This window comes from Paroedura picta, chromosome 1 (assembly GCF_049243985.1).
Source record: "Paroedura picta isolate Pp20150507F chromosome 1, Ppicta_v3.0, whole genome shotgun sequence".
NCBI lineage: Eukaryota > Metazoa > Chordata > Lepidosauria > Squamata > Gekkonidae > Paroedura > Paroedura picta.
In genome coordinates, this window is record NC_135369.1 from 46,096,853 (window position 1) to 46,123,287 (window position 26,435).

The 26,435-nt window shown below is 43.5% G+C and overlaps 1 protein-coding gene across 8 annotated transcripts in view; it reads right to left on the bottom strand.

Annotated features, from left to right (window-relative positions):
- Window positions 1-24,832, bottom strand: part of TTC7A (tetratricopeptide repeat domain 7A) — a 198,468-nt gene extending 173,636 nt beyond the window's left edge. Inside the window, exons 1-3 of one of the 8 annotated variants that reach the window (XM_077336987.1) lie at window positions 24,372-24,814; window positions 12,956-13,119; window positions 9,427-9,595 (exon numbers count right to left, since the gene is read on the bottom strand). In XM_077336987.1, coding sequence (XP_077193102.1) covers window positions 9,427-9,595; window positions 12,956-13,119; window positions 24,372-24,534 — 496 coding nt within the window. In that variant the 5' untranslated portion in view covers window positions 24,535-24,814. Of the gene's footprint in view, window positions 1-4,799; window positions 4,858-9,426; window positions 9,596-12,955; window positions 13,120-24,371 lie in introns of those variants that run through there. The other 7 variants (XM_077336959.1, XM_077337005.1, XM_077336995.1 and 4 more) reach the window with 7 other exon arrangements.
- Between the last annotated feature and the right edge of the window lie 1,603 nt (window positions 24,833-26,435).

The following is a 26,435-nucleotide window of genomic DNA, read 5'->3' on the forward strand; positions in this document are numbered from 1 at the left end:
GCATGCCATGGTAGTACACAAAGGGTTGCAGCCCATTGACTGAGCCTTGCAGAGCAGGTCTGAATTCATGTTAGTTATGTTGGTCATATGGTATCTTTGGTAACTTCCTCTTCATCCTTGATGTTGTGCAATGCCTGTTCAATACATAATAAAAGCAGTGCACTTTGGGATATTATCATGCTGAGGGGGAGTGAGACAGTTTCTCTCAGCTGGCTCTGCCCAGTTTCTTGGTCCTACGCCAACCTCAAAGACAGAATGGTGGAACTGCAATTCTTATGCAAGGTGGTTCTTCCTTCTGGAGGATCCCCATCCCAGAGCTAACTAGCATTCAATGCGGGAGACTAATGTGGAGCGTCAGGGGAAGCTGGCTGGATTATTGGTTTACAGTCCACCCAGCATACCCAGATACTCTGCTGAAGATGGCAGAGGCAAACTCTGACTGGGAATTGCACTTCCCCCATCTGGTGGCTCTGGAGGTGTTATTATCCATGCAAACACCATTCTCACTGGAGCTGCTTCGCTTTATGTCTGGCATGGTGGCATTAGGTCTCTCCCAGGTTGATTCGACTCCCACACATAAAGCAGGCCACATGCTGGATTTAATCTTCTGTGTAGGTGTGGATTTAGATAAGTCAGTTCACATTGAGCCAGTGCCATGGTTAGATCATTTCCTTCTGACGGTCCATTTGAGTTTTGCTACCCATCTTTATCACTACCCAAATTTATGCTTGCCTGCAGAGACTCATAGATCCAGATGGATTCCAGAATCCTTTGTGTGATTTCTCCAGCCCAGCAGGTAGCTCTGTGGAAATTATTGGCAGTTCAGAATGCAGTGGCAAGATTATTGATAGGTTCTCCTTGGCAAGTTCATATCTATCCTGTCTTGAAATAGCTTCACTGGCTGCTGATTGAGTTGTGGTTCAACTTCAAGATGTTGGCCATTACCTTAAAAGCTCTAAACAGCCTGGGACCTTCATACATGGTGTACCAACTTTTCTGATATGTACTTCCTTCCCAAAAGTTTTGTTCTTCAACCTGCAACCTGCTTGCAGTGCCTGGTCTCCAGGATGTTCACTGGCATCTACCAGGATGAGCCTTCTTTACGGTGGCCCCATCCCAGTAGCCCCAGCTGTCAGACAGTATATGGGCCCTGCAGGACTTATCTAAGTTCCACAAGGCCTGAAAAGCAGAACTCTTCTGTTTAGCTTTTCATCAGGTATAACTGATGTTTGTTAATATTTTAGCTGTTGTTAATGCCTCTTGCTTGGTGGCGAGAGGCAGCATATACATTTTAAAATGATAATTAATAGCTGTCTGGGTACAGACAGTGATTCATATAAGCCATCATCTCAGATTGTCACACACACAAAAATCATAACCAGAGTTCCACATATATGCAGTTAGGAAAAGTAATGTGCAAATGAAAACACTGACAGGTGTGGTCTGATATCGCACTTCACTGTGGTTTCAAGAGCAGGAAAAGAACAAAAATAATTGGCTGAAATCATGAACAGTGTCCAGTGCAAATTAGATTGTCCTTTGAGTCACACCAGAACATAACCACAGACATTCTTTGCTATCTCCTCTCTATGGATCCATATGAATTCTCCTTCTGCCCAATCACATGACATATAGGCACAAAATAATACTTCTGCCTTCTGTAAACAGCAAAAAAGAAACAACAAGCAAATAGGGAGTCCCTTCTCCTCTTTACACTCAAGAAACTGTGGTTCAGAGGTTCAGAAAAGCACTTGAATTTGCCTTTAAGGATTCATGGACTCCTTTCCTGCATCTGGCTGAACTTAGGCCTGGCCTAAGCATGCAGTAGCACAAGGTTCTACCACCACTTCAGCTGCGTATCTAGACCAGGCCTTTGCAATCCCTGGCCTCCACCACATCCTGATACTCCTGAAGCAACCTGCTATTTATTCCTGGGTACAGAGGAGTATAAACTGTATCCTGTGGGCCACATGGGCCTAAGAGAGCATTTCACCATCTTTGAGATGCATTTTCAGCTGGTTCTCATTATTAGAGCTCTTGGCATGGGAATCAGTAGCAGGAGAAACCAAGAAACAAAAAGATGGCTATGGATGGAAACCCCACCCCCTTGCCTAAAGTTGTCACAATGAAGCTTGACAGAAAATGGAAGCTAACATGAAGGAAAGAGGGAAAGCCCCTTACACAACGTAACAGGGACAATTGCTCATAACCAAGCATCTTTCCTCTTTCCTTCAGGTCATCTGGAAGAAGTTTAGCTCTCTGTAGAGAGCCAGCTTGGTGTAGTGGTTAGGAGCACGGACTTCTAATCTGGGAAGCCAGGTTTGATTCCCCGCTCCTCTTCCACATGCAGCCAGCTGGGTAACCTTGGGCTCGCCACAGCACTGATAAAGCGGTTCTGACAGCAGTAATATCAGGGCTCTCTCAGCCTCACCTCCCTCACAGGGTGTCTGTTGTGGGGAGAGGAAGGGAAGGGGATTTTAAGACACTTTGAGACTCATTCAGGTAGAGAAAAGTGGCATATAAGAACCAATTCCTCCTCCTCCTGTAGCTACCAGAAAGGAAATGGTTTTACCACATCCTTAGACACCTAAATTAAGGTCTTGCCAACACTATAGCTTGAGTCACATTAATAAACCAAACTGTTTAAGGAACTTTCTATCTATAACAGCCTAAAACACCTGTGTCTCTCCCTAGAGATCAGCTGTTTTTTGCAACACTTGTTTGCTTCCCTGGTCAGCTCCCTAAGAGATGTCGGGGTCTTCAGAACAGGCAACAAAAGCCAGTCCAAGAAATCTGTTGTCCATGGATATAATTCACTTATCAGTCCCTATACTGATTAACCTGGCATTAAGGAGAAAACTAGGCTAATGTGGAAACAAATTCTTCTTCTAGACAAGCTCAACAGTTCAGGTTGTTTGTCCTCCCTGGCCACCAGCAGAAGATGGGGGTGGGGGAGGGTTGTCAGATCTGGGTTAGGAGAAAGAAGAGCTGGTTTGGGGTACACAGAAGTATCTCAAAGCAGCTTACAATTGCTTCTTCTCCCCACAACAGACACCATATGTGATGCTTGAGGCTGACAGAGCTCTGAAAGAACAGTGACCCAAGGTCACCCAGCCGGCTGTATGTTAAGGAACAGAGAATCAAATTAGAGGCTGTTGCTCTTAACCACCACACCAAGCTGGCTCCAGGAGATTTGGGAGTGGAGTCTGGAGAGGGCAGTTGAGTATAATACCATGGAGTCCACTGTCCGAAGCAATCAGAAAACTGAGATCTATAGTCCGGAGATGACCATTAATTCCAGTGGATCCCCAGATCCTACCTACAGGCTGGCATCCCTATCAACAGGCATTAAACCAGGTTCAATATACATAGCATAAAATTTTGTCCACACTAGATACCATTCTAATAGGGTAGATAAGGCAATGGGCTTTGCTACCTGACAATATTTTCATCTGTTGCTGTGCTGGCATTAGTTGGGCATAACCTGCAGCTAATTTCACACAAAGCAACTAAATTCAGGTATTTCAGCAGAAATCTAGGAATCCAGCAGCTAGGAATTGGCAGTTGTTGAATCTACTCCATTTACAAAAATCTCCCAGCTAAACAAATGTTATTACACATTTTATGACTTATTGTAGAAGAGATTATTACACGCTTATGATCCATTAAGCCAGGCTTTCTCAACCAGGGTTTCATGAAGCCTGGGGTTTCTTGATGGCCCTGGAAGGGTTTCCCAAATGGGTGGAAATTAATTAATTTTGTATATATTTTAAAAATTTGTTAAACATTTAACAAGTGATATGACCATATATGGTCCTTTTGACACCTTTTCCCATGCTTCCTAACCATATTCTCTATGATTATGCCACTTCTGGGGTTTCTCAAAGCCTGAATAATGCTTCAGGAGTTTCTCAATGGTAAAAGAAGTTGAGAAAGGCTGCATTAAGCTGAGAAATCCAAAAGGAGCACAGGGACAGCACAATAGTTGGGTTTTTTTAAAGAAAAATATTAAAGGCACAATATATTAACATTCCTTAAACCAGCCAAGAGATTTTTATATAGACCAAATCCCTCCATCAGACCAATTTCAGTTAAGACTGCAAGTAAGTCTGGAGACAGATGACTTTTTTTTTTCTTCTCCAGAGAGTTGAAGACAGTATGATAGAAATATGCATTACTGACAGAAGTGTGCCCATTCACCCCTTTAAGGCTTTACAGGGGTTTTATTTAGGTGCTTCATAAACTGCAAAGCCTCCTTGTTCAGAGTCAACATTGGCACACAAAAAATAGGTGTGTATCTCATAGGAAACAATGGCCCTGTCCCATCATTTCAAGCACAATTGTCTGCTGCCGGCCTAAGTTGAGCCAACTAGACACTAAGCTCAAAGGGCGATTCTCATATTACTTTCTGTACACAAGAGCATATATTTCATAACTATCTAGAAGAAGTGGGTGGGAATGGCCTGGTCTGCTGCAATGGCCACACCTAATTCTACTTTAGATTAGAACAGTTTCATAATCAAGAGCTCGAGAGTGCCATTCTAAGCAGCATCCTACCTTTCTCTGTTAGCAGGCTTAGAAGGTGTGATGCTGCTTCAGACCGAACTCTGTGAAAGGAACTTGCAACCACAGAGGCTCACCAGACCCCAACACACGCCCTGAAAGCTAGCAGAGCAGGACTATGTAGCTAGCACATTAAAAGCGGGAAGCTGTGATGGTTTGAGATGAAAACACAACCAAGTCAGTGTACCAGTGGAGCATTGTGATATTTGTAGATTTCAGCTTTGATCTTTACATACCAGTTGAAGGTATCTGATCATCACACAGCTCTCATTCACCTAATAAGCTGGTGGGCATGCTGAAAAGAGTAGAAAAGCAGTAGATAGAGAGCAATATTTTAGCAACGACTCTAAAAAGCACTGAAAGCAAAACAGAAAACGAAGATCACGAGGCTTTTTAAAAAGTTTCTCCAGTGAAGTAGTCGAACAACACCCCTCCTTGCACACTTACCACCCAGATCCTCTCCAAAATTATGTACACTGGAGAGAATATTTTTAACCAAGATGTCTGAAGTGGAAGCAAAGGAAGTATTATGCACAGAAAAGAAGACTCCAATGCTTAAAGCAAGTGGCTAAACATTTCTGAGAAAGGTTAGTGGCTCTAGCAACTTGAGAAAAAAGTGGGTGTCATTTTAGGCTGCATGAAGAAACATCATTTTCAAGAATGAGGAAGCATTAGTACCGCTCCCCCTCCATACTATCTGAAGCCACCATCTATTGCCTGAAGTATTTTCCCCCCACAAAGCCAGAAATGAATCAGAACTTATAAGGGTAATGGCATCCAATTACAAATCATAAGGAAGACAGCTGAAAAGGTTCACTACCTACAGCCTAGAATAAAGCATTATGCAGAGAGCTTCAAATATTTACAAACGGTGTCCAAAGAAATGGGAGGAGAGCAATTGTTCAGCTCTATTCCCAAGAGAAGGAATGAGAGGCAATGGTTAAAATTACAGAGAGATAAATTCAGGTAAAATATCAGGTTGAGCTTCCTCTCCAAAACAAGAAAAGGCAGGGCAAAGTATAGAATTTGCTAGATGGGGAGGAGGTAATTAGATGACCTACTGTTTTCCATTCATATAGAGTTCTGTTCGAGACCAGACCATGTAGCATCACATGAAGAGATACTTGACCACAGCTCATTCTCAGGATCACTTCCTACATTATTCTCCACTCCCAATAAATTAATTCCTAAGTACAAATTACATCATATATGAATGATAACTGCAGGTATAGTGGTGATGTACCACTGGGTCTAAGAACAGTTAGATTTGAATCCAATAGCAACTTAGAGACCAACAAAAGTTTCAGGGTCAGACACTGTAGAGTAGAAGTGGAGATCTACCCTACTATGTTTGATGAAGGGAGCTTAGACTCTTGAAAATAGGGTTGCCAGACCACCACCACCCAGTGGAGATGGGAGTCCTTTGCTACCAGGCCACACTGCCCCGCTATACATCCAATGGGGTGGGTTGTCTCAAAAAAGAAGCAGATCTGATGTGCAGCAACATATCTACACTACTGTCCATGTGATTTGGAAGTGATGTCATCATGTCGGGGTAATTGAGATTATGCCCTTGTATGTAGAAGAAGAAGAAGAGTTGGTTCTTATATGCCGCTTTTCCCTACCCGAAGGATGCTCAAAGCAGCTTACAGTCGCCTTCCCATTCCTCTCCCCACAACAGACACCCTGTAGGGTGGGTGAGGCTGAGAGAGTGCTCGGTCAGAACAGTTTTATCAGTGCCGTGGCGAGCCCAAGGTCACCCAGATGGTTGCATGTGGGGGAGTGCAGAATCGAACCTGGCATGCCAGATTAGAAGTCCTAACCACTACACCAAACTGGTGAGTAAAACCTTTATGGTTCTCCAGAGGCCGCCATGGCTGGGGCTCCATCTCAGCGTGGCACTGCGCAGATGCTGCTGACAGTGCCCTCCAGCGGGCGGCGGGAAGTCAGGGGCGCCGGCGGGTAAGCAAGTGGAGCAGGGGCTCAGCCTCCGACGTCCCTCGGCAAAAGACTATCCCCCCAGGGCCTCAGTAAAATTGTCAAGTGTTGACTGGTCCCCAGTGATAAAAAGGTTGGGGACCACTGTACTAGAGCATTACCCTGACATCCTGGAAGTGATGGCGTCACTTTCGAATCATGGGTCAGTGACGTCTACACATTGCTGCATGTCGGATGAGCCTCCCCGCTGCTCCCAGTAAGTTCCCCCTATCCCCTGCTGGTTGCCAAGAGGGACCTGGCAATCCTATTTAAAAGTTTATACTCTGAAACACTTGTTGGTCTCTAAGGTCCTTTGTTGTTGTTAGGTGCGAAGTCGTGTCCGACCCAGCGCGACCCCGTGGACAATGATCCTCCAGGCTTTCCTGTCCTCTACCATTCCCCGGAGTCCATTTAAGTTTACACCTACTGCTTCAGTGACTCCATCCAGCCACCTCATTCTCTGCTGGCTGCAAATAGCTGTTCCTATATTCCCCCCCTCCTCCCCAGTGGTTTTCTTCTCAACACAATGTGAATGGTGGTCTGGATTAAAGCAGACCCAGGGGCTAACATAGATGCAGGGGAGGCAGGCAGATTCCTCTTTCTTTTCATGCCATTGTTTTATTGGCACACAAATCAAGGTCTGAAGACAATAGGAGCATGCAGGGGAAGGATAGAGAACCCTCTCTCCTCCAGTACCTTTATCTCTCTTGGGTGGAAATCAGAAAAGTACCTCGGAAAAAAGCTTGTGAGCAGCCGAGTAACAGGAAATGGGGTATTCAGCACCCTGTGTCTCACGCTACTTTTATGAAATAAGGCTCCCTCTACCCCTGTTTTATAGTTGAGTGGGAAAGAAACATCAGAGATGAATCTGTCAGATTTAGTTTGGTCTTTAGCTACTCTAAAGTTACCACTGGTTTTCAACAATTTGATTAACTTTCTTCTCTGCATTATTTATTCACAGTAAAAAGATTTATTTGGTCCTGTTGAGTGGGTTGTTGTGTCTGCCCTTGCCACTGGCAGGGGATGGGAGAGTAGGGATCATAGAATCATAGAGTTGGAAGGGGCCATACAGGCCATCTAGTCCAACCCCCTGCTCAAAGCAGGGTCGGCCTAAAGCATCCAGGATAAGTACGTGTCCAGCCACTGCTTGAAGACCACCAACAAGGGTGAGCCCATGCCCCAGGCAGAATTCCACTGCAGAACTACTGTGACTGTGAATTTTTCTTCTTGATATACAGCCAGTATTAACAGATCCAGAATGAAGGTTTGTGGGTAGAATCTGGGAAGGACCTCAATGAAATACAATGCCTCAGAGTCTACTCCAAAGCAGCCATTTTCTCCAGGAGAATTGAATTCTGTAATCTGGAGATGAACTGTAATTCCAGGGGATCCCCAGATCCCACTAGAAGGCTAGAACCCTTACTCTGAAATTGGTTTTGAGCTACCAAAGTACGTGTTTTTTGACATGGGATAATAGAAAAGGATCGGAATTCCAGTGTCTTATAAAATAGTTTTTAGTGTCTGCAGTAAAACAACTGTTGCCATAGGAAATGAGACAACGTAAGTGAATATTCTGAAATTGACCTTGCTGTTGTTGTTGTTAGGTGCAAAGTCATGTCTAACCCATCACAAATCCATGGGCAATGATCCTTCAGGCCTTCCTGTCCTCTACCATTCCCCGGAGTCCATTTAAGCTCGCACCGACTGCTTCAGTGACTCCATCCAGCCACCTCATTCTCTGCCGTCCCCTTCTTCTTTTGCCCTCGATGGCTCCCAGCATTAGGCTCTTCTCCAAGGAGTCCTTCCTTCTCATGAGGTGGCCAAAGTATTTGAGTTTCATCTTCAGGATCTGGCCTTCTAAGGAGCAGTCAGGGCTGATCTCCTCTAGGACTGACCGGTTTCTTCGCCTTGCAGTCCAAGGGACTCGCAAGAGTCTTCTCCAGCACGGACTCAAATCTAACTGTTTTACTGCACACCGATATGACTATTTTCTTGAAAGGACCTAAATATATGATTGGTGGGCCAGAAAAGTCCTTGATCAAATTTCCCTCCATGATGAAATCAAAAGACAGTCTTAACAAAAATACTGTTCTTTATGCCTCAACCTATAATATGGAGATGATTGTATCAATGGCTTCACTCACAGGGGTGTTGCACGTATTACTGGAATAATGTATTTTAACTCTAAAAATAATAGTACTATTATTATTTAGGAATTACATCAGGAATTGTGCCTGATTATTTCCTAGCCGCAGCCTAGATGTATTATAAAGACAAAATAATGATGTCCTAAGTGATCAGCTTTCATAAATATAACACAATTGACAATTCTTTCCAAAGTCCAAATGGAATTTATGAAGCAGCTTTCAAATTCTAATAAAGACTTAAGGCCACCTACTATCACCTTATCTAACGGCTGGGTTTTTTTCCTTACCCTCTTCAAAATTCTTATATTTTTCAACTTGACATTTCATGAGCCGTGTGCTTTATTGATGGGAATCTCCAGCTTCAGCCAACATAAGGTGAGCCATACTAAGGTCCCTTTGAAATTAATGAGACAAAGACGAAGTAACCTGTCCATGGATTTCAGTGGAGCCTAAACTGTATCTATTACACCAAATTTGCTCATCTGCACCATTGTTTTCATAGTTCTTGTAACAAAACATTTGTGCAATTTACAGATTAAGATTCTGCATATGTATACAGCAGTATTAATAGAATTTTCAGAAGTGCTTAAAACAAAGTTAGCTCCCCTTCAAATCCATCTCAAAATATCCTTCAACCTCCAAAAGGGCAGAGCACAGGATTAATGCAAGCTGGTTTGTAAATTACCACTACACCATGAGGCAAAGAATGAAGTCCAGCAAATATATGCATCCCCATTACCTTTGATAACAAAAGCTTCTGTTAGGATACGCAGCAGATACAAGGGCTTCTGTACAATTGAGATATCTTCAAGACCAGCTTTGGCATACATGCTGATCGCGTCCCGGTAAGAGCCTTCGATGTAATGGAGCTTGGCTAGGATCAGCATTGCTTCTGTCATAACTTTCGGCTGGAATGAATTATGTTGTGAAGGTTAAACAGAATTAAAGCATCTCTATCAAAACATCCTGGCCCCAAAAGAGATCAGACTGGCCTCAACCAGAGCCAAGGTCTCTTTGGGCCTGGGGCCTGCCTCGTGGAATACTCTGCCAACTAAGATCAGAGCCCAGAGGGATCTCGAGCAATTCCGCAGGACTTGTAAGACAGAGCTATGGTTGAGGCCCCAAAAAACTAAAAACCAAACTGATCTATTGTCCTCTCTGTCAAAACCCACCAACCAACTCAACAGACGATCTTAAGAGCACCCACTTTCTCTCCAATGATAGGAAAATGGTTGAAGGTTTAATGTTTAATGTTTAATATAATTTAATGTATTTATCTAAATTTATATTTTTGTACTAATTTTACAAGAGCCTCTTGTGGCGCAGAGTGGTAAGGCAGCTGTCTGAAAGCTCTGCCCATGAGGCTGGGAGTTCAATCCCAGCAGCCGGCTCAAGGTTGACTCAGTCTTCCATCCTTCTGAGGTTGGTAAAATGAGTATCCAGCTTGCTGGGGGATGAACAGTAATGACTGGGGAAGGCACTAGCAAACCACCCCGTATTGAGTCTGCCAAGAAAACGCTAGAGGGCGTCACCCCAGACATGACCCAGTGCTTGCACAGGGGATACCTTTACCTTTACTAATTTTATATGTTTTACCTCTATTGTAAACCAAACTGAGTCCCAGTATGGTTTAGTGATGGCCTGATCAGTGGCCTCTAATCTGGAGAACCAGGTTTCCCCACTTCACCAAGTGCAGCCAACTGGGTGACCTTGGACTAGACACAGTTCTCTCAGAGCTGTTCTTGCAGAACAATTCTGTTAGAGCTCTCTCAGCCCAACAAACTTCACAGAGTGTCGTGGGGAGAGGAAGGGAAAGTGTTTGTAAGCTGCTTTGAGATTCCTTCAGGTAGTGAAAGCAGAGTATAAAAAACAGCTCTTCTCTTAGACAATTTCTGCTCTGGAAACTTCACTGCCCCAGCTCCCATGCAGAAGCACAAATCTGGAGTAGACACAGTGCACCGGGCCAAATGCACTCCTGTGCAGGAGCAGGCAGAGGTGGACAACCTGCCCCAGCTCAAACTCCAGCCTGCAGCCCAGCACAAAGTCTCCAGTGTAGAAGTGGTCTTCTTCTTCTTCTTAATAAATATAATTATAAATAAAATAACAATAAATATGCAGATCCCATATGAGCTTAGATGTATACCTTGAACTATCATAAACCCAGAGTACTCTTTAATTTGAAACAACACATACCTGCACACAGAAATTATGGTCCTCCACTGAAGGTAAAGTAAGAGTATTGGAGTCTACATTTCACCTTCATTTTTAGTTCTCTACCTTTGTAACCTCCTCTCTTTGATTTTGGTTGCCTTTAGACAGTGTTTTGTTTGTATTGGGTTCCAGTTCCATAATCTTACATTCACTACATTGTTTACTGGATGTCTTTGCTGTAGGCAGTGTCCCTTTGAAAGGCACTTTACCTTTCAAAGTCTATGCAATGTAAAGCCCTAAACCCCCAGATTCTGTGATAACAGTCAACTGCAGAAACTGAATAGTGTTTTGTATATGTACTTGCCATTTTGAATTTATTCCAATTCCAAAATGTAGCCATTTAACATAAGCAGGAGAATATAATCAAGTTGTTATTTTTTAAGCCGAACATAGTATGTTCTTCAACGCTGGTTTTTATTTCCTAAAGGAATGATTGGGAATACTTAGAAGATTTGGACACTTAGAAGAATCAGTTTAAAGACTGGTTTAAACTGATTTCTTGATATGTCATCTGTCTCCACAAAGAAGAAGGGGGGGGGAGAATAACAAATAAACCCTGAACTTTGGCAGATTATGAGTGGGTGGGCAGGAAGGGATGTGCCAGTGCTGATCACCACTGTGGGATGATAGATGAATTTCCTCCAGGCCAGGCTTGAGGAAATCTGGAGATTTTTAGCATGTGTGTGGGGGGGGAATCACTTGGGCATGAAATTGGGGTCACTGTGGGTGGGCAGGTAGTTGTGAGTTCCTGCATGGTGCAAGGGGTTGGATTAGATGACCCTGGAGGTCCCTTCCCACTCTATGATTCTATGACTCCACCTCTCTACATCACTCAAGGGGCTTTTGGTCTAACTTGCACAAGGCTTGCCTGAGGTTCCCTTTTAATGAGATGTTGGCCAAGAGCAAAACATTTATGCATTTAAGAAGAAGGGCTCATTTTTCATACCCGTTTTTTTACTACCCGAAAATGTCTCAGAATGGCTTATATTCACCTACCTTTCTTCTCCCCACAACAGACAACCTGAGCTCTGAGAGAACTGTGACTGGCCCAAGGCTTCATGTGGAGGAGAAGTGGGGGAATCAAAGCCAGTTCTCCAGATTAGAGGCCGCTGCCCTTAACCACTCTATCCGACTGGCTCTCTAAGCATTCTATAGCTCCATCATCTTGCTTAAATGCTCTTACTGGATGCACAACTTGGCACACATGAAGCATTAGTATGCCAATGAACTCTGGTCCAAGTAAATGCAATCATAGTTTGCATATTTAGTTAAGAACACAGGTACTTGGTTTAATTCATCTGTGTCAAACTAAAGATGTCATTGCCCAGAACTGAGATATTCTGGAGCACAGGGATTTATGCTAGCTGGAAAATAGCCTCAGCTTTTGTGGCACATAACATCTGGCTGCGTGTGATTAGAAATAAAACATTTATAAGGTTTGTTTCCCTTTGACCTAGAGAAACAATACTGATAACCTATCATCAGTATGTACAATTAAATGGGTAGTAACCTTCATGGATTTATTTTACAAGGTTGTTTTTGGGCAACATTCTTCTTTGTGCAGAGTGCCATTCAAGGAGCCTGGTAATTTCTCATCAGTCTGCTGAACAGTTCAGCAGGGTGCCTGCATGAGAACTGACACAGGAGTGCTCAAAATTCCCATGTGGAAATTTGCTTGCAGTAAGCTAACAGGAGGGAAGCAGGGGAGGTAGAATGTCTGACAATAAGCCCATTGCCAGATCCTTCTGGCCACAGCAGATGATCCTACTTTAAATGCAGAGTCATGAATCCCCCTGTTTCCTTGACTGAAGCTAAAGCAGATTTATAGAATCATGCTGCACATTTAATATATTAAATCCCAATGAAGGATTTTTCTCCCTGCCCAACAAACACTGCAGAGGGAAAACAAATGGCATATTTACTGGGCCTGTTTAAGAAATGCAGCAGAGGCAGCTGTGATTAACGGGGTCCATCATTTTGTATCTGAAACCTGTAATTGTACATCATTTAGTGGCATCTTTAATGATTCATGTTTTACATCCACTGAGCATGCTTACCAGCAGCTTCCCTCGGTTTAGAATGCCAGTCAAGTGCTTTTTGGCATCACTCAGTTTTGGCGCATTCTTTTCCATCAGTGGAATGGCATCCTTTATTTTGGCAAGGTTCTCTTTCAAGCATAGCTCCAGCAGTGCCTCTGCAAGGAGTAGATTTTCATAGTCTTCTGCAAGACACAGAGGAAAAGAATAAAGAGGAGTCCCGCTGTGTCCCATTCCCATATATAGCAGGCCACAAAGATAAACACAGGACCTTATCCATTGTATAAACATTGCCTTACATAAGGGAGTTCTAGCACTGAATGCAATATTGGCACCCTGTGAAGCAATGAGTTGACGCAACATTGTGGATTTTTTTTGTGTGTGATATTTTGCTTTTTAAAGATCTCCAACTGAAGATCTGCCAGTGCTATTTATCCCTGAGCCCTGACCAGCTTGATCTTGTCTATATCTTGGAAGCTAACCAGGGTCAGCCGTGGTTAGTCTTTGGACAGGATTCCTCCAAGGAATAACAATGACATAATATGAAGGCAGGCAATGGCAAATCACCTCTGAATGTCTTTTGCCTTGAAAACTCTACAGAGCCACCAAAAGTTTGATGTTGACAAGAACGAACACGTATTGGATCATTGTTTTCTCTTTAAATAAGTTAGTATCTTTCTATTGTTTCCTCACAACATGAGAAGGATGGAGAATTAGCTCAGTGCTGAAAACTGTACTGGAAAGAACTGTACTGGTCTAACTAGGATGGTAAGCCCCCCCCCCCCCCGGCCACAAGTGGGAGACTGAGGAAAAGAGCTGCCAGATATAGGTTGGGAAACTCCTGGATATTTGGGAATGGAGCCTGGGAGGACAGGGACCTCAGTGTAGTACAATGTCATAGAGTTGACCCTCAAAAGCATCCATTTTCTCCAGGAGAATTGCTTTCTCTAGTCGGGAGATAAACTCTCATTCCAAAAGATCCCCCAGGTCCCACATGGAAGCTGCCATCCCTAGGTGTAACTGACATAATTTGCCTGCCAGTTTATAAATGTCATAAATGATAATTTTTAAAAAACTTGAGTTTTTATACTTTAAAATTTGGATCCAGGGACCTTCATACTTGTGAGGCTGCCTTCTCCACAACTTCCTCTAAAAACAAATGCTAGAATGCACAAAACCTGTTAAAGATCCCTGGCCCCAGAGAAGTCAAACTGGCCTCAACCACAGCCAGGGCTTTCTCAGCCCTGGTGCCAGCCTAACAGAACAGTCTCCTAAGTGAGGACTTAAAACAGTTCTGCAGGTCCTGCAAGACAGAGCTGCTCCACCAGGCCTATGCTTGAGGCCTTCAAATATCACCTACAAGCTGGCCTCCCTACATAAACCAGGCTCCAAAATCTCCAGTTATTTACCAACCCACAGCTGGCAACCCTAAATATAAGCTATAAAAAACTCCTCCCATTAAACAGAGAATATTTTCTTCTCCATTCATTTGGTAGCATCATTCAGAAACAAAAGCCAAACAGGCTATAAAACTTGGGGAAAGTGCTGCATGTTCTAATTTTCTACTTGACAGGGTAGGTTTTTTTGTGAAAATAACATAGAAGAAGAAAGAACAAAGTTGTAAACCTGCTTTGGATCCCCACTGGGGAGAAAAGCGGGATATAACTATATAAACCAGCCATTCTCAAGGGGGGGGGGCATATGATTTATGGAGGGCCTGGTAACTGAACTGATAAAATACCCTTTTTGTCACATATCTTTAATTGTTAGAAAGTTCAACCTTCATCAAGTGAAAGAATTTGTTTCTCTGTGTGTGCGTCAATCAATGCATTTAACATAAAAAATGAATGCACTTGCTTTTCTTGGTTGAATGTTCTAGGAATCTGTCTTATATATATATATATAAGACAAGGTATGTTGAGTACCATTAGTTCACTCTTGGCTTAGGCCTTTTTTTAGCCTAGCTCCTTGAGCAAGTGGCCAGCCTATTGCAGGGGGCCCTGGAACCTGAGAAGAGCTCCTAAAAAAAACCCATGGTCAAATAAAGGTTGAGAATGGCTGATATAAACAAATGAATATACAGTTATTCTTGACTTCTTTGTTTTGCATTGTTAATGACACAATTATGGAGATATGTTATACTGTATTACACAATTTACATTCTCTGTAAACTGCCCTGAGCCACTTGGGTGGGCAGTATATAAGTCTAAATAAACAAATAAAAATAAATAAACAAAACAATACATGACTTAAAAGCAATCCCCACCACATGTGCTGGTAAACCAATACCACATTGTAACACTAGGCAAGGCAGTTGGTTTTCAAACTTTCTGCCTTGAAGGAATCCTTTCAACATCACATGAATTTCCGCATATTTGCCACAGAAGTTGTAAATACTGCAAATGATGGTGGACACATATGCAAACCAGTGTCAGGACTTGTTTAAGAACATAAGAGAATCTCTGTTGGATCAGACCATTGACCCATCTATTCCAGTGTCCAGGTTCATACAATGGCCCACATACATATATGTAGAAGGACAAAGCTGTCTCCAGTTATTAGCCCTTGGTGCAGGTATACTGCCACTAACATAGAGGTTCCATTTAGTCATCATAGTTAACTATCCTCCATAAGCTCCATCTGGCTTTTTTTTAATCAAATTCTTTTTTTAAAAGTTTATTGGCTTCATCATTTCTTTAAAGAAACCAAAGTATGCCATGAATTCTAGATAATACTTTCCCTGCAGCAGCACATTGTAAAGAAGTCCAATAATATTAGATTTCTTTCAAAGCTGTCTATCCTCATTGATGAGCCCCTAACAGCTTCAAGAAACCTGAATAGTTCCACAGGATACCATTTGGAAACCAATGAGACAGACTGACTCATCAGCAGTTTTTAGCTAAGCAGAGTGTCCTCTTTGCAATTAACGGAAACCAATGTCAAGGGAATAAAGAATAAACACACATTGGCTATTTATAATTCATCACCCATCTACACCAAGTCACTAGGGACAATATGTCAAGACTCAACAATAACTTAAGCTTAAAAACAGGGGACACTTTTCACAAAGAACCTGTATTGTCCAAAATAAAAACAGTGCCAGGGAATCCTTAGTAGCCAAGGTCATTTCACTGGCAGCGGAAGTAAGATGTTCACACTCTGGATGTACCACTTCCCCCACCCCCTCCAAGGAATCCCAGCATATTCCATTTTATAGCATCCTCCCTTATTTAACCACAGCACAGGATCTGTGAGGCCTTCCAAGGAAGATAATTGGCTAGGTAAATTGCTGCTGTCTTTTTTGTTATTATGGGTTGGGGTTTTAAACTGTGGTCTTATTATTTTAGAATGTTGACAAAAACAACTTCCTGCTATATGTAAAATGCTGTGAGCCAGTTTGCTGTGAATGGCAGTCAACAAATCCCAAAATAATTTTGAAAATTAGATATATTAATATTATTCTTATTGAATGGATAGCCCACCTTCCTCCAAGGACTCAAGATGGATTACAATAGCAATCTAACCCCCATAAAAACCCCAATCTTTAAAACAAAGTTAAAAGTCTCACAATTATCAGAAATATATCAGATGGCTATGAGAACTCCCCTACCTCCCCAGTCATTATTATTATTGATTTAAACATTTATTGATTATTGATTTAAACATTTATATGCTGCTTTCCTTGCATTTTTAACATTTTTCTGTGCCAAGATTTTTCATGCATCTGAGGAAGCAAGTACAAGTCCATGAAATTGTGTACCGCAAAATAAAGAAGCAAATATTTAACATTCTCTAAGACTTCTTCCTGTTTTCATCTGTGCACATGTGTAAGTGTGCATGCATAAATGCACACATATGCTTGAGTGGGGCCCACTAGCCAAGAAACAATTGGCAGTGCAGCCCCTCCAGAGAAATCAACAGCTCTTCAACTCTGCTGTGAGGCAGAGATTAACAGGAAAAACTGGTGAGTAATCCGCTCCACTCCTTTATGATCTTCTCCAGACCATTTTGTTGTTGTTGAAAATGTTATGTTTCAGGTTTAATCTATACTATATCTAAGAAACAATCAAGACAAAGATAGTGGTATGGGGTTTTCGAAATTTGGCAAAGAGGCCACAGACTTTCTCTTCCCACCACCTCCTTTCTCACTTCTTAATCCTTAATCCCACTCAGCAGGGAACTCCTAACACGATGCAAGAACATGAATCATATCAGTTTACCCTAATCTCCTCCCTACAGAGACCTTAAATAGAGAAAAGAAAATCTGATTTTAAAAGATGCACTCTGCTTGAACTAACCAACCTAAGTTAGAAATCCCATCAGGAAGAAACTAATTTAACTATCATGGTTAAAGATTTGTTTCTTCCCCACCCCATAGTTCCCACCTGCCAAATCTCTCTCCTCAGATCCAGTCCTCCCTAAATTCCACCCCCAAATCTCCAAGAATTTCTTAATCTGGAGGTGGCCCCCTACCCTCCTGCCATCCACGAACACAGAACTGCTTTTGTGAGGATGCAGAAAATTCTGTGATAAGAAACCCATAGCCTCCATAAAGGTAAAGGTAAAGGTCTCCCCTGTGCAATCACCAAGTCATGTCTGACCCTTGGGATGACGCCCTCCAGCATTTTCATGGCAGACTCAATATGGGGTGGTTTGCCAGTGCCTTCCCCAGTCATTAACGTTTACCCCCCAGTAAGCTGGGTACTCATTTACCGACCTCGGAAGGATGGAAGGCTGAGTCAACCTTGAGCCGGCTGCTTGGATCAAACTTCCAACCTTATGGGCAGAGCTTCAGACAGCATTTCTGCTGCTTACCACTCTGCGCCACTCTCCATTTAGGAGCATTATTCCCATGAATCCTCAGTTAAACAGTGTGGAAAACTGCTTTACATTTAAAGCTTGGACATGGCCCTGAATCAAGAGACGGTGGATTTCCTCAGTAACAAACCATGGCATCTAGCCAGGTCTGAAATGGGGTTCTGTGCAATATATAAACACAAGAATTATGAGGCAATTTATTTCCTTGGAAAAGACTAGTTGCAAAATCAAGTTTCAAGGCAAGCTACAGAGTGGATATGACTTTTGTGAAATATAAATGTAGAACCTTGGGAATATATTTATTTATGCTCCTCAGTTTGCAGATTGGAAGGAGTGTATGTAGGAGTGACTGGGGGAGAGCTGGAAGAGTGTGGAGCATGAGGCCTAGTCATTGTTTGTTGAAAGACCTCAGCTGAAGAAGATTTTGCCTGGTGCAGGCCCCCCCTTTATGGAATTCCTTCTTGGTGTAGTGGTGGAGAGCAGCAACCTCTAATCCGGAGAACCTTTAGGATGCTTTGGGCTGATCCTGCGTTGAGCAGAGGGTTGGACTAGATGGCCTGTATGGCCCCTTCCAACTCTATGATTCTATGAACCAGGTTTGATTACCTGCTCCTTCACGTACAGCCAGTTGGGTGACCTTGGGCTAGTCAGTTCTGTTAGACTGTAAGAGCTCTCAGTCCAACTTACCTCACAGGGTGGATGGTGTGTAGCGAGGAAGGGAATGTGATTGTAAGCCACTGAAACTCCTTCGAGTAGTAAGAAGCAGACTATAAAAACCAAACTTTCTTTTTCTGGAGGAGCTAGCCCCCAGGCCATCTGCTTACGAAGTATAGTGGGTTTCTTCTACTGGAGAAGAACTTTCCTTCCCACTGGAGGCCTGCTTTTGAGATAATTTAGGTGGACCAGCGTCAACTACGAAAACAGTACTTCTGGACCACTGGCCCTTTGTACATACCCTGTGTGCAAAATTGTATTTTCCCTGCTGTAAGAAGTACTAATTATTTTGCTTAAGCCAAAGTGCATGAGTGGGAGGGGGGCTGTAAGAAAAGAGGCCCTAAGCCTTGAACTTACCCTTATTTCCAAGGCCCAGGTTATATAAATCCATGGATAACCAGTGTAGTCCAGAAGTCAGATAACCAGAAGAGGAAATCTGCACTAACATTGTATACATCTCAGACTTAGATTGATTCTTGAAAAGGGAGAGACTCAGCCCATGAATGCCACTCTGAGTTCCATAGAGGAACTCTTAACCTCAACCTCAGTTTCCCAGTCTTTAATTTGTGGCAACCTCCCTGTGGGCCAAATGACATGGGAGGCTGAGAGATATTTGAACACAGCCCACCGCATATTGCTTGGCCTTACATAGCCTGTGTGCATGTGTTTGTGCTGTGGCCCCAATTCATTTTCCATGAAGCTCCTTTTAGGGCCCAATACACGTTTGGAGTTCAAAGCTCATCAACTCCAGCTGTTCCTGTAAAATTTGATGACATAATATGAAAGCGTATAAATCACTTTTCAAATTGATTGGGGGCAACAAAACTACTTGGATCCTTCACATGCCCTAGGCAAGTGGAATCTGGTGCATCTGGCCAGGGCCCTTTATTTCCTAGAGAAATCTGCAAGGAAAACAGGGCACTCAGATGGATCCAGCAGTGCTCTAACAGCTGCCCAAAGTTTTAACAAGAGAAACTGTTCCAGATCCCTTCACTTGCAAGCCAGAAAAGGCTTCAGCTTTTCATGTTCTGCTTATTAGATAGCTATTGATGGTGCAAAGGCTCTGTCAGAATAAAAGGGGGTCGTAACAGAGAGAAACACATTCTTTTGCCACTTAGAAACTGTAGCATGAGCTGAGAAATCACTACCTTCTGTTAAGTGATTGTGATCATTTTCATTCTCTCCTCCGTACCCATGCTTGACAAGAAAACAATTAAAAGTACATTGATGTCTCATTAATTAAAACCTCTCCCATTTAAAATCAGTGGATCTTAATGTGTTTGCTTGGGCTGTTCAAACTGAACACAAACTCTTCTGAGCAAAGATGCATCAGATCAGGCTGCACAATGCTTAACTTAGGCAGGATTGTGCCTTGTGGGAAGAAATAGTGCAAAGTCCACAAGAAACTCTAGTAAATCATCACACCACAAATTCTATGTGCTGGTGATTAGTTATCACAACTTCCTTGTACCCCTCACCAGAAAGTACATATTGTGTATATTCATCAGGAGAAAAAATTCATTTGAACGTAATATTGTAATTCAGGTAAGGTTAAGAAGTAATAATTATCTGTCAAACAGTGAAGTCCATTTATAAAGTACTGGGAAAGACTCAGGCTGAAAGGGCAACTTAAACTATTCTGAGATAATTTAATTATTTGACTACAGTTGATATAGATATCAGTAGGGGTAGATTGGTTATGGGTTTAAGTTATAAATGCTACAGAATGCCTTAATTGTTTTTAATTTAACGTTTTTTACTTGTGATCTCCATTTGTAATTCATTTTAATTTTGAATTAATACATTAATTAATGTTATTAATTTGTAATTAATTAGTAATGAATTAAAGTGACTTTGTGGTTATTGCAAGAAAGACTTTTTAAAAAGAGGTGTGAAAACCCAGAAAAAGGAGAAAATAATAATAATGATAGTTGTGAAAATCAGTAATGTGATTTTCACAACTATCATTATTATTATTTTTAAACACAATTCTTAGAATATTTTTTCTTCTGGGTAACAGTTCCAAGTGAAACCACTCCCTGCTCCTTGGTATTGCTTTTAAAATGTTTTTTAAATGTTGCTGTCACAATGACTGGTCAAACTGTCTAGTGGAAGAGGCTTCAATAGAGAATTTCCCATGTTCGATAGCTAATCCTTCTACTTTGTACCCCCACACTATCTTTTGCACACCACACTATTTTGGGGCTGTACATACACCACTCCAGTGCCCTGAGAAAAAAATTGGTCAAAGCCACCTTTGATGGGAGTTTTGATTGGATATCCTACCTTCTGATTGGTCAAGCAAGGAATTCTCAGGCACTGAGAGACCCCTGGAAATAGGATTCAGAAAGAAGCCAACTTTATCACCTTTGCCAGGCCCAGGCACCTGCTGAATAATACAACTGCTCCCCTGACTAAGACAGGGAGATCTTTGGAAGATTCTGTAAGAATTTAGTTATCAAGAAATTGTGTTTTCCTTTTGTCTTCTCTATTCTTCAATTACCTTTCACAGAATCATGGAAAGGGCCATACAGGCCATCTAGTCCAACCCCCTGCTCAACGCAGGATCAGCCCAAAGCATCACAAAACATCCTTGTAGAAGATGACTCCCAATATGAAGGGTTTTTATATCCCACTCTTCTCTACTCGGTGGCTTACAATAACCTTCTCTTCCTCTCCCCACAACAGGCACCTAATTTTGTGAGGTAGGTAGGGCTGAGAAAGTTCTGAGAACAGTGACCGGTCCAAGGTCACCCAGCAGGTTTCATGCGGAAGAGTGGGGAATCAAACTCCACTGCTCGTAACCACTATACCACACTAGCGCTTTGAGCTATGTGTGAGGAGAAATAGAGCTTGCTATTTTGGCTTTAAGAGATTTTCTCAGTTATCTTCCCCACTTGATTATGCAGATTTTAGAAAAGATGGTGGGGATCTGACCTCTATCCTACACATGCACATATGGGAAGTATTAACTTGCCTGGGGCAGTTACTGATGAAGCCTAAAATTTTACCAGGTGGTACCAAGATATTCCTGAAAGCATCTCTGGTGTCCAAGAGGCCATGTATAGAATGGCCTGTGGGATTCCGTGAAACATGGAGATAGATAACAGATGTAAAATACAAAGGGAAGCTGACATTCTGTGGGAGATTGTACTACTCAATCTGGATTATGTGGTATTCACTTTGATGGAGTCTGGAAAGGTCCTTGGTAGTCTTATCAGATCAGATCCTTCCATATGGTTAAAAAAATAAGTTCAATATGGCTTTTTCCCAACTGCACACAGGTAAGAAGTCATCCCCTCTCTTAAACTCAGCTGAATGAGTCATCTGCAATTTCAAGAATAGGATGTGTTTTACTAAGGGCTGCCCTTGAGCCTTCAATGGGTACAAAATGCAATTGCTAGTCTATTGAATAGGACATGTAGGTGTGAACACATTACTCCTGTTTTAAAATGAATTAATTAGTTCCCTGATTTAGTGATCCTTAACCTTTCCAGACCCAGAACACCCCTGTGAAACCTGGGAGGGGGTTACAGATCCCACTAAGTTGCTAGCATGTGGTATTACAGCCATGTGACAAGAAGAATGGAGCCAGGCCTCACTGGTGTCAAGTCTGGGAAAGTGAGCAGCAGACCAAGAAAGCTGGGAACAGAAACACAAGCCGAGTGTCTGGAGGTGAACCATAGGGATAAAGCCATGGGGAATCCTCTTTATTGCTGAATGGCCTTGTCTCCCCACAGACAAACTGGTGATCTCTGTCCCTGAATAAGTCCACCTGGCTTCAACAAGAGCCAAGGCCTTTTTGACCATAGCTACAACCTGGTGGAACAAGCTCCCCAAGATCAAGGTCCTACAGAGCTCTTCCGCCAGGCTTCTGGCTGAAGGCCAGCAACAGGAGGCTTCCCTGCAGCCTGGACCCATCCCTGTCAGGCAACTGTATTACTCCACTGTCTGTACCAAGCACATGGTCTTCTCCTCTCTTGTTACCATTATCATACTGTTTAATGCTCCAAAATTATGTTTGATGTTGAGTGTTTTATTATTATGATCTGTTCTTACTGTTAAAAATGGTTTGATATATGTTCCATTTTACTGGCTCTATGTACACCGCCCCAAGATGTCACAGTGAGGGGTGGTATATTGGATGGATGGATGGATGGATGGATGGATGGATGGATGGATGGATGGATGGATGGGTGGGTGGGTGGGTGGGTGGGTGGGTGGATGGATCAACTATCAGGACTAGGATCTGGAAGACCCAGGTTTTAAGCACTATTCTGCCATGGAAACTTGGTATGCGATATATGGTCAGTCATTCTCTCTCAGCCTAATCTACTTTACAGGGTTGTTCTGTGAATAAAATGGAGATAATAATGATGTAAGATACTTCAGATCCGTGTTGGAATAAAAGACAGGGTAAATGAAACAAAGAAAGGCCTAAGGTGTGGTAACCTTGCTCTTGTACTTTTATGTATTAGCAACCAATCCTTCTGAAAAGCAGGAGAAATTATGGCAACCCTATTGGGTCCCTGACCCACCTGAGGGTTCCATCCTGTCTCCTGAAGAATACTAACCTATATGCTTCCTGGTTCAATTCAATTCATGTTTTGCAGCTCAATCCTGAGCATTTTCCTGGAGAACCAGTATGGTGCAATGGCTAGAAAGTCAACTAAAATCTGGGAGACATGGGTTCAGATTCCACTCAGCCAATGAAACTTGCTGTTAGAACTTGGGCCAATCATAGATTCTTAACCTAACCTACCTCAGAGTGTTGCTTGAGGATAAAGTAGAGGAGAGGAGAATGGTGGTGGGTCCCGGTTAGAAAGAAAAGTGGGGTGTACATGAAGTAAATAATTAATTTTCAATCATGGTTGTGTCTCTGTGTAGGTGTCTCCCAGAAGTAGCAGGAGCATGCCCACTTTGGCATATTTTGGGTGATGCTGCAAACCAAGGCCTTTTTTAAAAATTAGAAACTTGAGCTGTTGGGTTTTGTTTTATTCAGGGATTTTTTTTTTTTTAAATCTGTGCCTATTTTGACAAGTGCTGCTCAGTATGCTGCTGTGCGCCGTTGTGAATGGTGGGAAAGGCAGGATATCAAGCCTTTAGAGATCAATAAACATGAGGCCACGGAGAATAACAAAACAGACACACAACCAAGGCAAGCGGACAGAAATGTACCAGTTTCTCAAGGATCTTTCCTCCCAGTCCTCTCAACTACTAGCTCCACCTCCTTTATCCTATGAATTAATAGAAAGGCGCAGACCTTTCTTAGCCAAGGTGTCAGGTGAGCTGCTCAGGAATCAACCCCCTGTCAACCTTTAAAAAAAAATGAACCAAGAGAGCCACTCTCCCCAGGTCAGGAGATCCAGACGAGCCTTGTCCAGGCGGCAAAGTGTCAGAAGCACAGCACAAACTCGATTTCCTTTGGGGCTTCTCTTGGACGGCAGACTTTCTCCAGATCCCTGATTTCCCACTTGGGGGAGGGGGCGCCGTGCCCTATACTCGAGAGTCTGGGGGTGGCTAACGGGAACAGAAGAAAGCAGAGCTGAAAAGGGGACGCGGGAGGCCGGCAATTCCGGGCACAAGAGCCAATTAAGCGAAGCGGCTTTGGTGGGGGCGGCGGGGGCAGGGATTCGGCGTGCATGGGACAACGCCAGCAGGAAATCTAACTAGCCCACGGACCACTTTTTTACAAATTAGGAAGCGGGATGGTGGGGGTGAGAAGACGAGGACGGAAGAGAAGAGCGGTGGGGAGAAAGGCTGGCGGCGGCAACCAGCCCATGCGTGCCAGCCGAGGGAGGGCTCCGAAGAAGTTTCCCTTTGGCGGGGAAAATGTGAGCGCTGCTGAAGTCGAGCTGGCGCTGCGGCGACCTCCCTTCCCCCGGCACGGCAGCCGCGGACTTACCGGACTCCGGCGCTCCCTTGGCGCCCTTGTGCCGGGGGCTGGACGACGCCCGCGCCCGCATCTGCCCCACGATGGCCAGCTGCCTCTCCCACTGGCAGTCCGCCCGGCACCTCTCGATCGTCTCTTCCATTTTCAGGTGAAAGTGCGAGCTTTTCGCAGCCATCTTAGCGTGGGTGGGTGTCTCGTGTACAACAGGGAAGTCTCCGGCAGGCAAGCTGCGGCGCGCCCGGGGAAGCGCCGGGATCCCCTCCCCTCCCCGAGCATGTGCACAGTCTCAGTTTCCCGTGTGCATGTTGGGAAGTGAAGTTTCGAGCTCCGACCCCAGCCAGCTGTGCACCCCGCTGGGCAGCTCGCAGACCCCACTGGACACGAGGTGTGCCCCTGCTGGGCAGCTCGGAGATCCCACGAGTCAAGCTGCGTGCCCCAAGGGCGACGAGCGAAGTCGGGGCAAAGTAGGAAACCGGGTCAAGCGAGGTAACTCGTGGCAAGACCGGAAGGCTGTTTAAGAGCCCCTGAAACCTGGACCGTACTTTGTGGGGCGCCCGAATACAAGTGCGACACCCTAGACAACTTGAAGTTTCAGGAAGGACTCAAGGAGGAGGATTTCAGCCTAAGGAGCCAGAAGCACAGGATCAAGCCCTTTGGGGTTAGTTGGAAGGTTGATTTGGCTACAGAGGTTTTGCACTTACTTCATGTCTACCTCACTCCAGGGGGTCAACTCAGTTCAGGAGGGGGAGTAACCCAATCCAGGCCCATACTTAGTCATCAATATTACACCATTTCAATATGAAATTATTTATATTTACAGAAGATATATGCCATCAATAATTAAGTGTATGGTCTTTTAAAAAATGCATTCATATCTTTCTGAATCAGAGTCATTTTTTCCCAGATGAACTGATTTCTGTTGCCTGAAGCCAAGTTACAAACAATCCTAGGTGACGGCCAGCTACCACTTGGGAGGCTGACATCACTAAGACAGACAAACTGGGTTGCCTGAACACAAGAACCTAACAGCTTGAGCAGCTTCGTGATACGGATAGCAGGCCAGGGGCATTGTCCTCCCCAGGAAACCCCAGGGGAATTGAGTCCCACTGCCCCCTATAGTTTACACCAGGGTCTGGGACCACCCCCACCCGCCGAAGCACCAGTCTGGCTCTTCTGAGCCACCAGGTGCAGACGTCTACTACCAGCAGCGCTACAACATAGCTGGCTTGCTGGAAGGGTGGTATAAGAATTAAATACAATAAACAAACATCACACTCTGCCTTAAGACTACCTGTTATTTTAATTGACTGTCAGTGCACCTTGTACCGCTTACTCCTTATTGCTGCCTTAAAAGAGAGAGTTAAGGCACTGTGGGCAAGAGATTTATGTTATCCTGAAAGAGACATTTGCACTGCTCAAAAATAACCCCCTAAACTGTCTTCCCAAGAGGATTCTGTAAATTAAAAAGGCACTGGCAAGGATTCTAAGTGAGAAAATGGTGGAGGCGGGGCTTAAGCATGATCTATCTCTCCCACTTCCCTGCTTCTTTCCTTCAATTTACTTAGTAAAAATGCTGCCCTCTTTTTTTAAAAAATGGCACTGAGCAGTTAGTTTTTGAAGGGCAGGTTGGGACCCCAAAGCAAGTCATGGGGACTTTCTAGGAGACCAGAAGGAAAGAGGAGCAACAGAGTGAGCTGGGAGAGGAGGCTTCAGGAAGGCCAGTGGCAAATCTGAGTTTGCCTCAATCACGTTAGGGAAAGGGGAAGGCGGTTGGAAAAGAGGAAGACTCAGCATGAGTTGGATTGAGTCAATAAACGAAGCTACTTGGCCTTCAGGTTGTGAGACCTGAGTAAGCTATTAATGAGAGGACATTATGGAGGTCATAAATTCATAGCTTTGCCATAAGTTGAAGGTGACTTTACTGCACAGAACACGCTGTGCACAGTCTGTAGTGGCCCTGAAAAAAAGCCTGTTGTTCAATAATGCTATGCAGTTGTAGATACTAAAAAATGAAAAATAAAATATAAATGTTCAGTGTTAACCAATGTAAAATTTCCTCAGTTTATGATGGAAAGG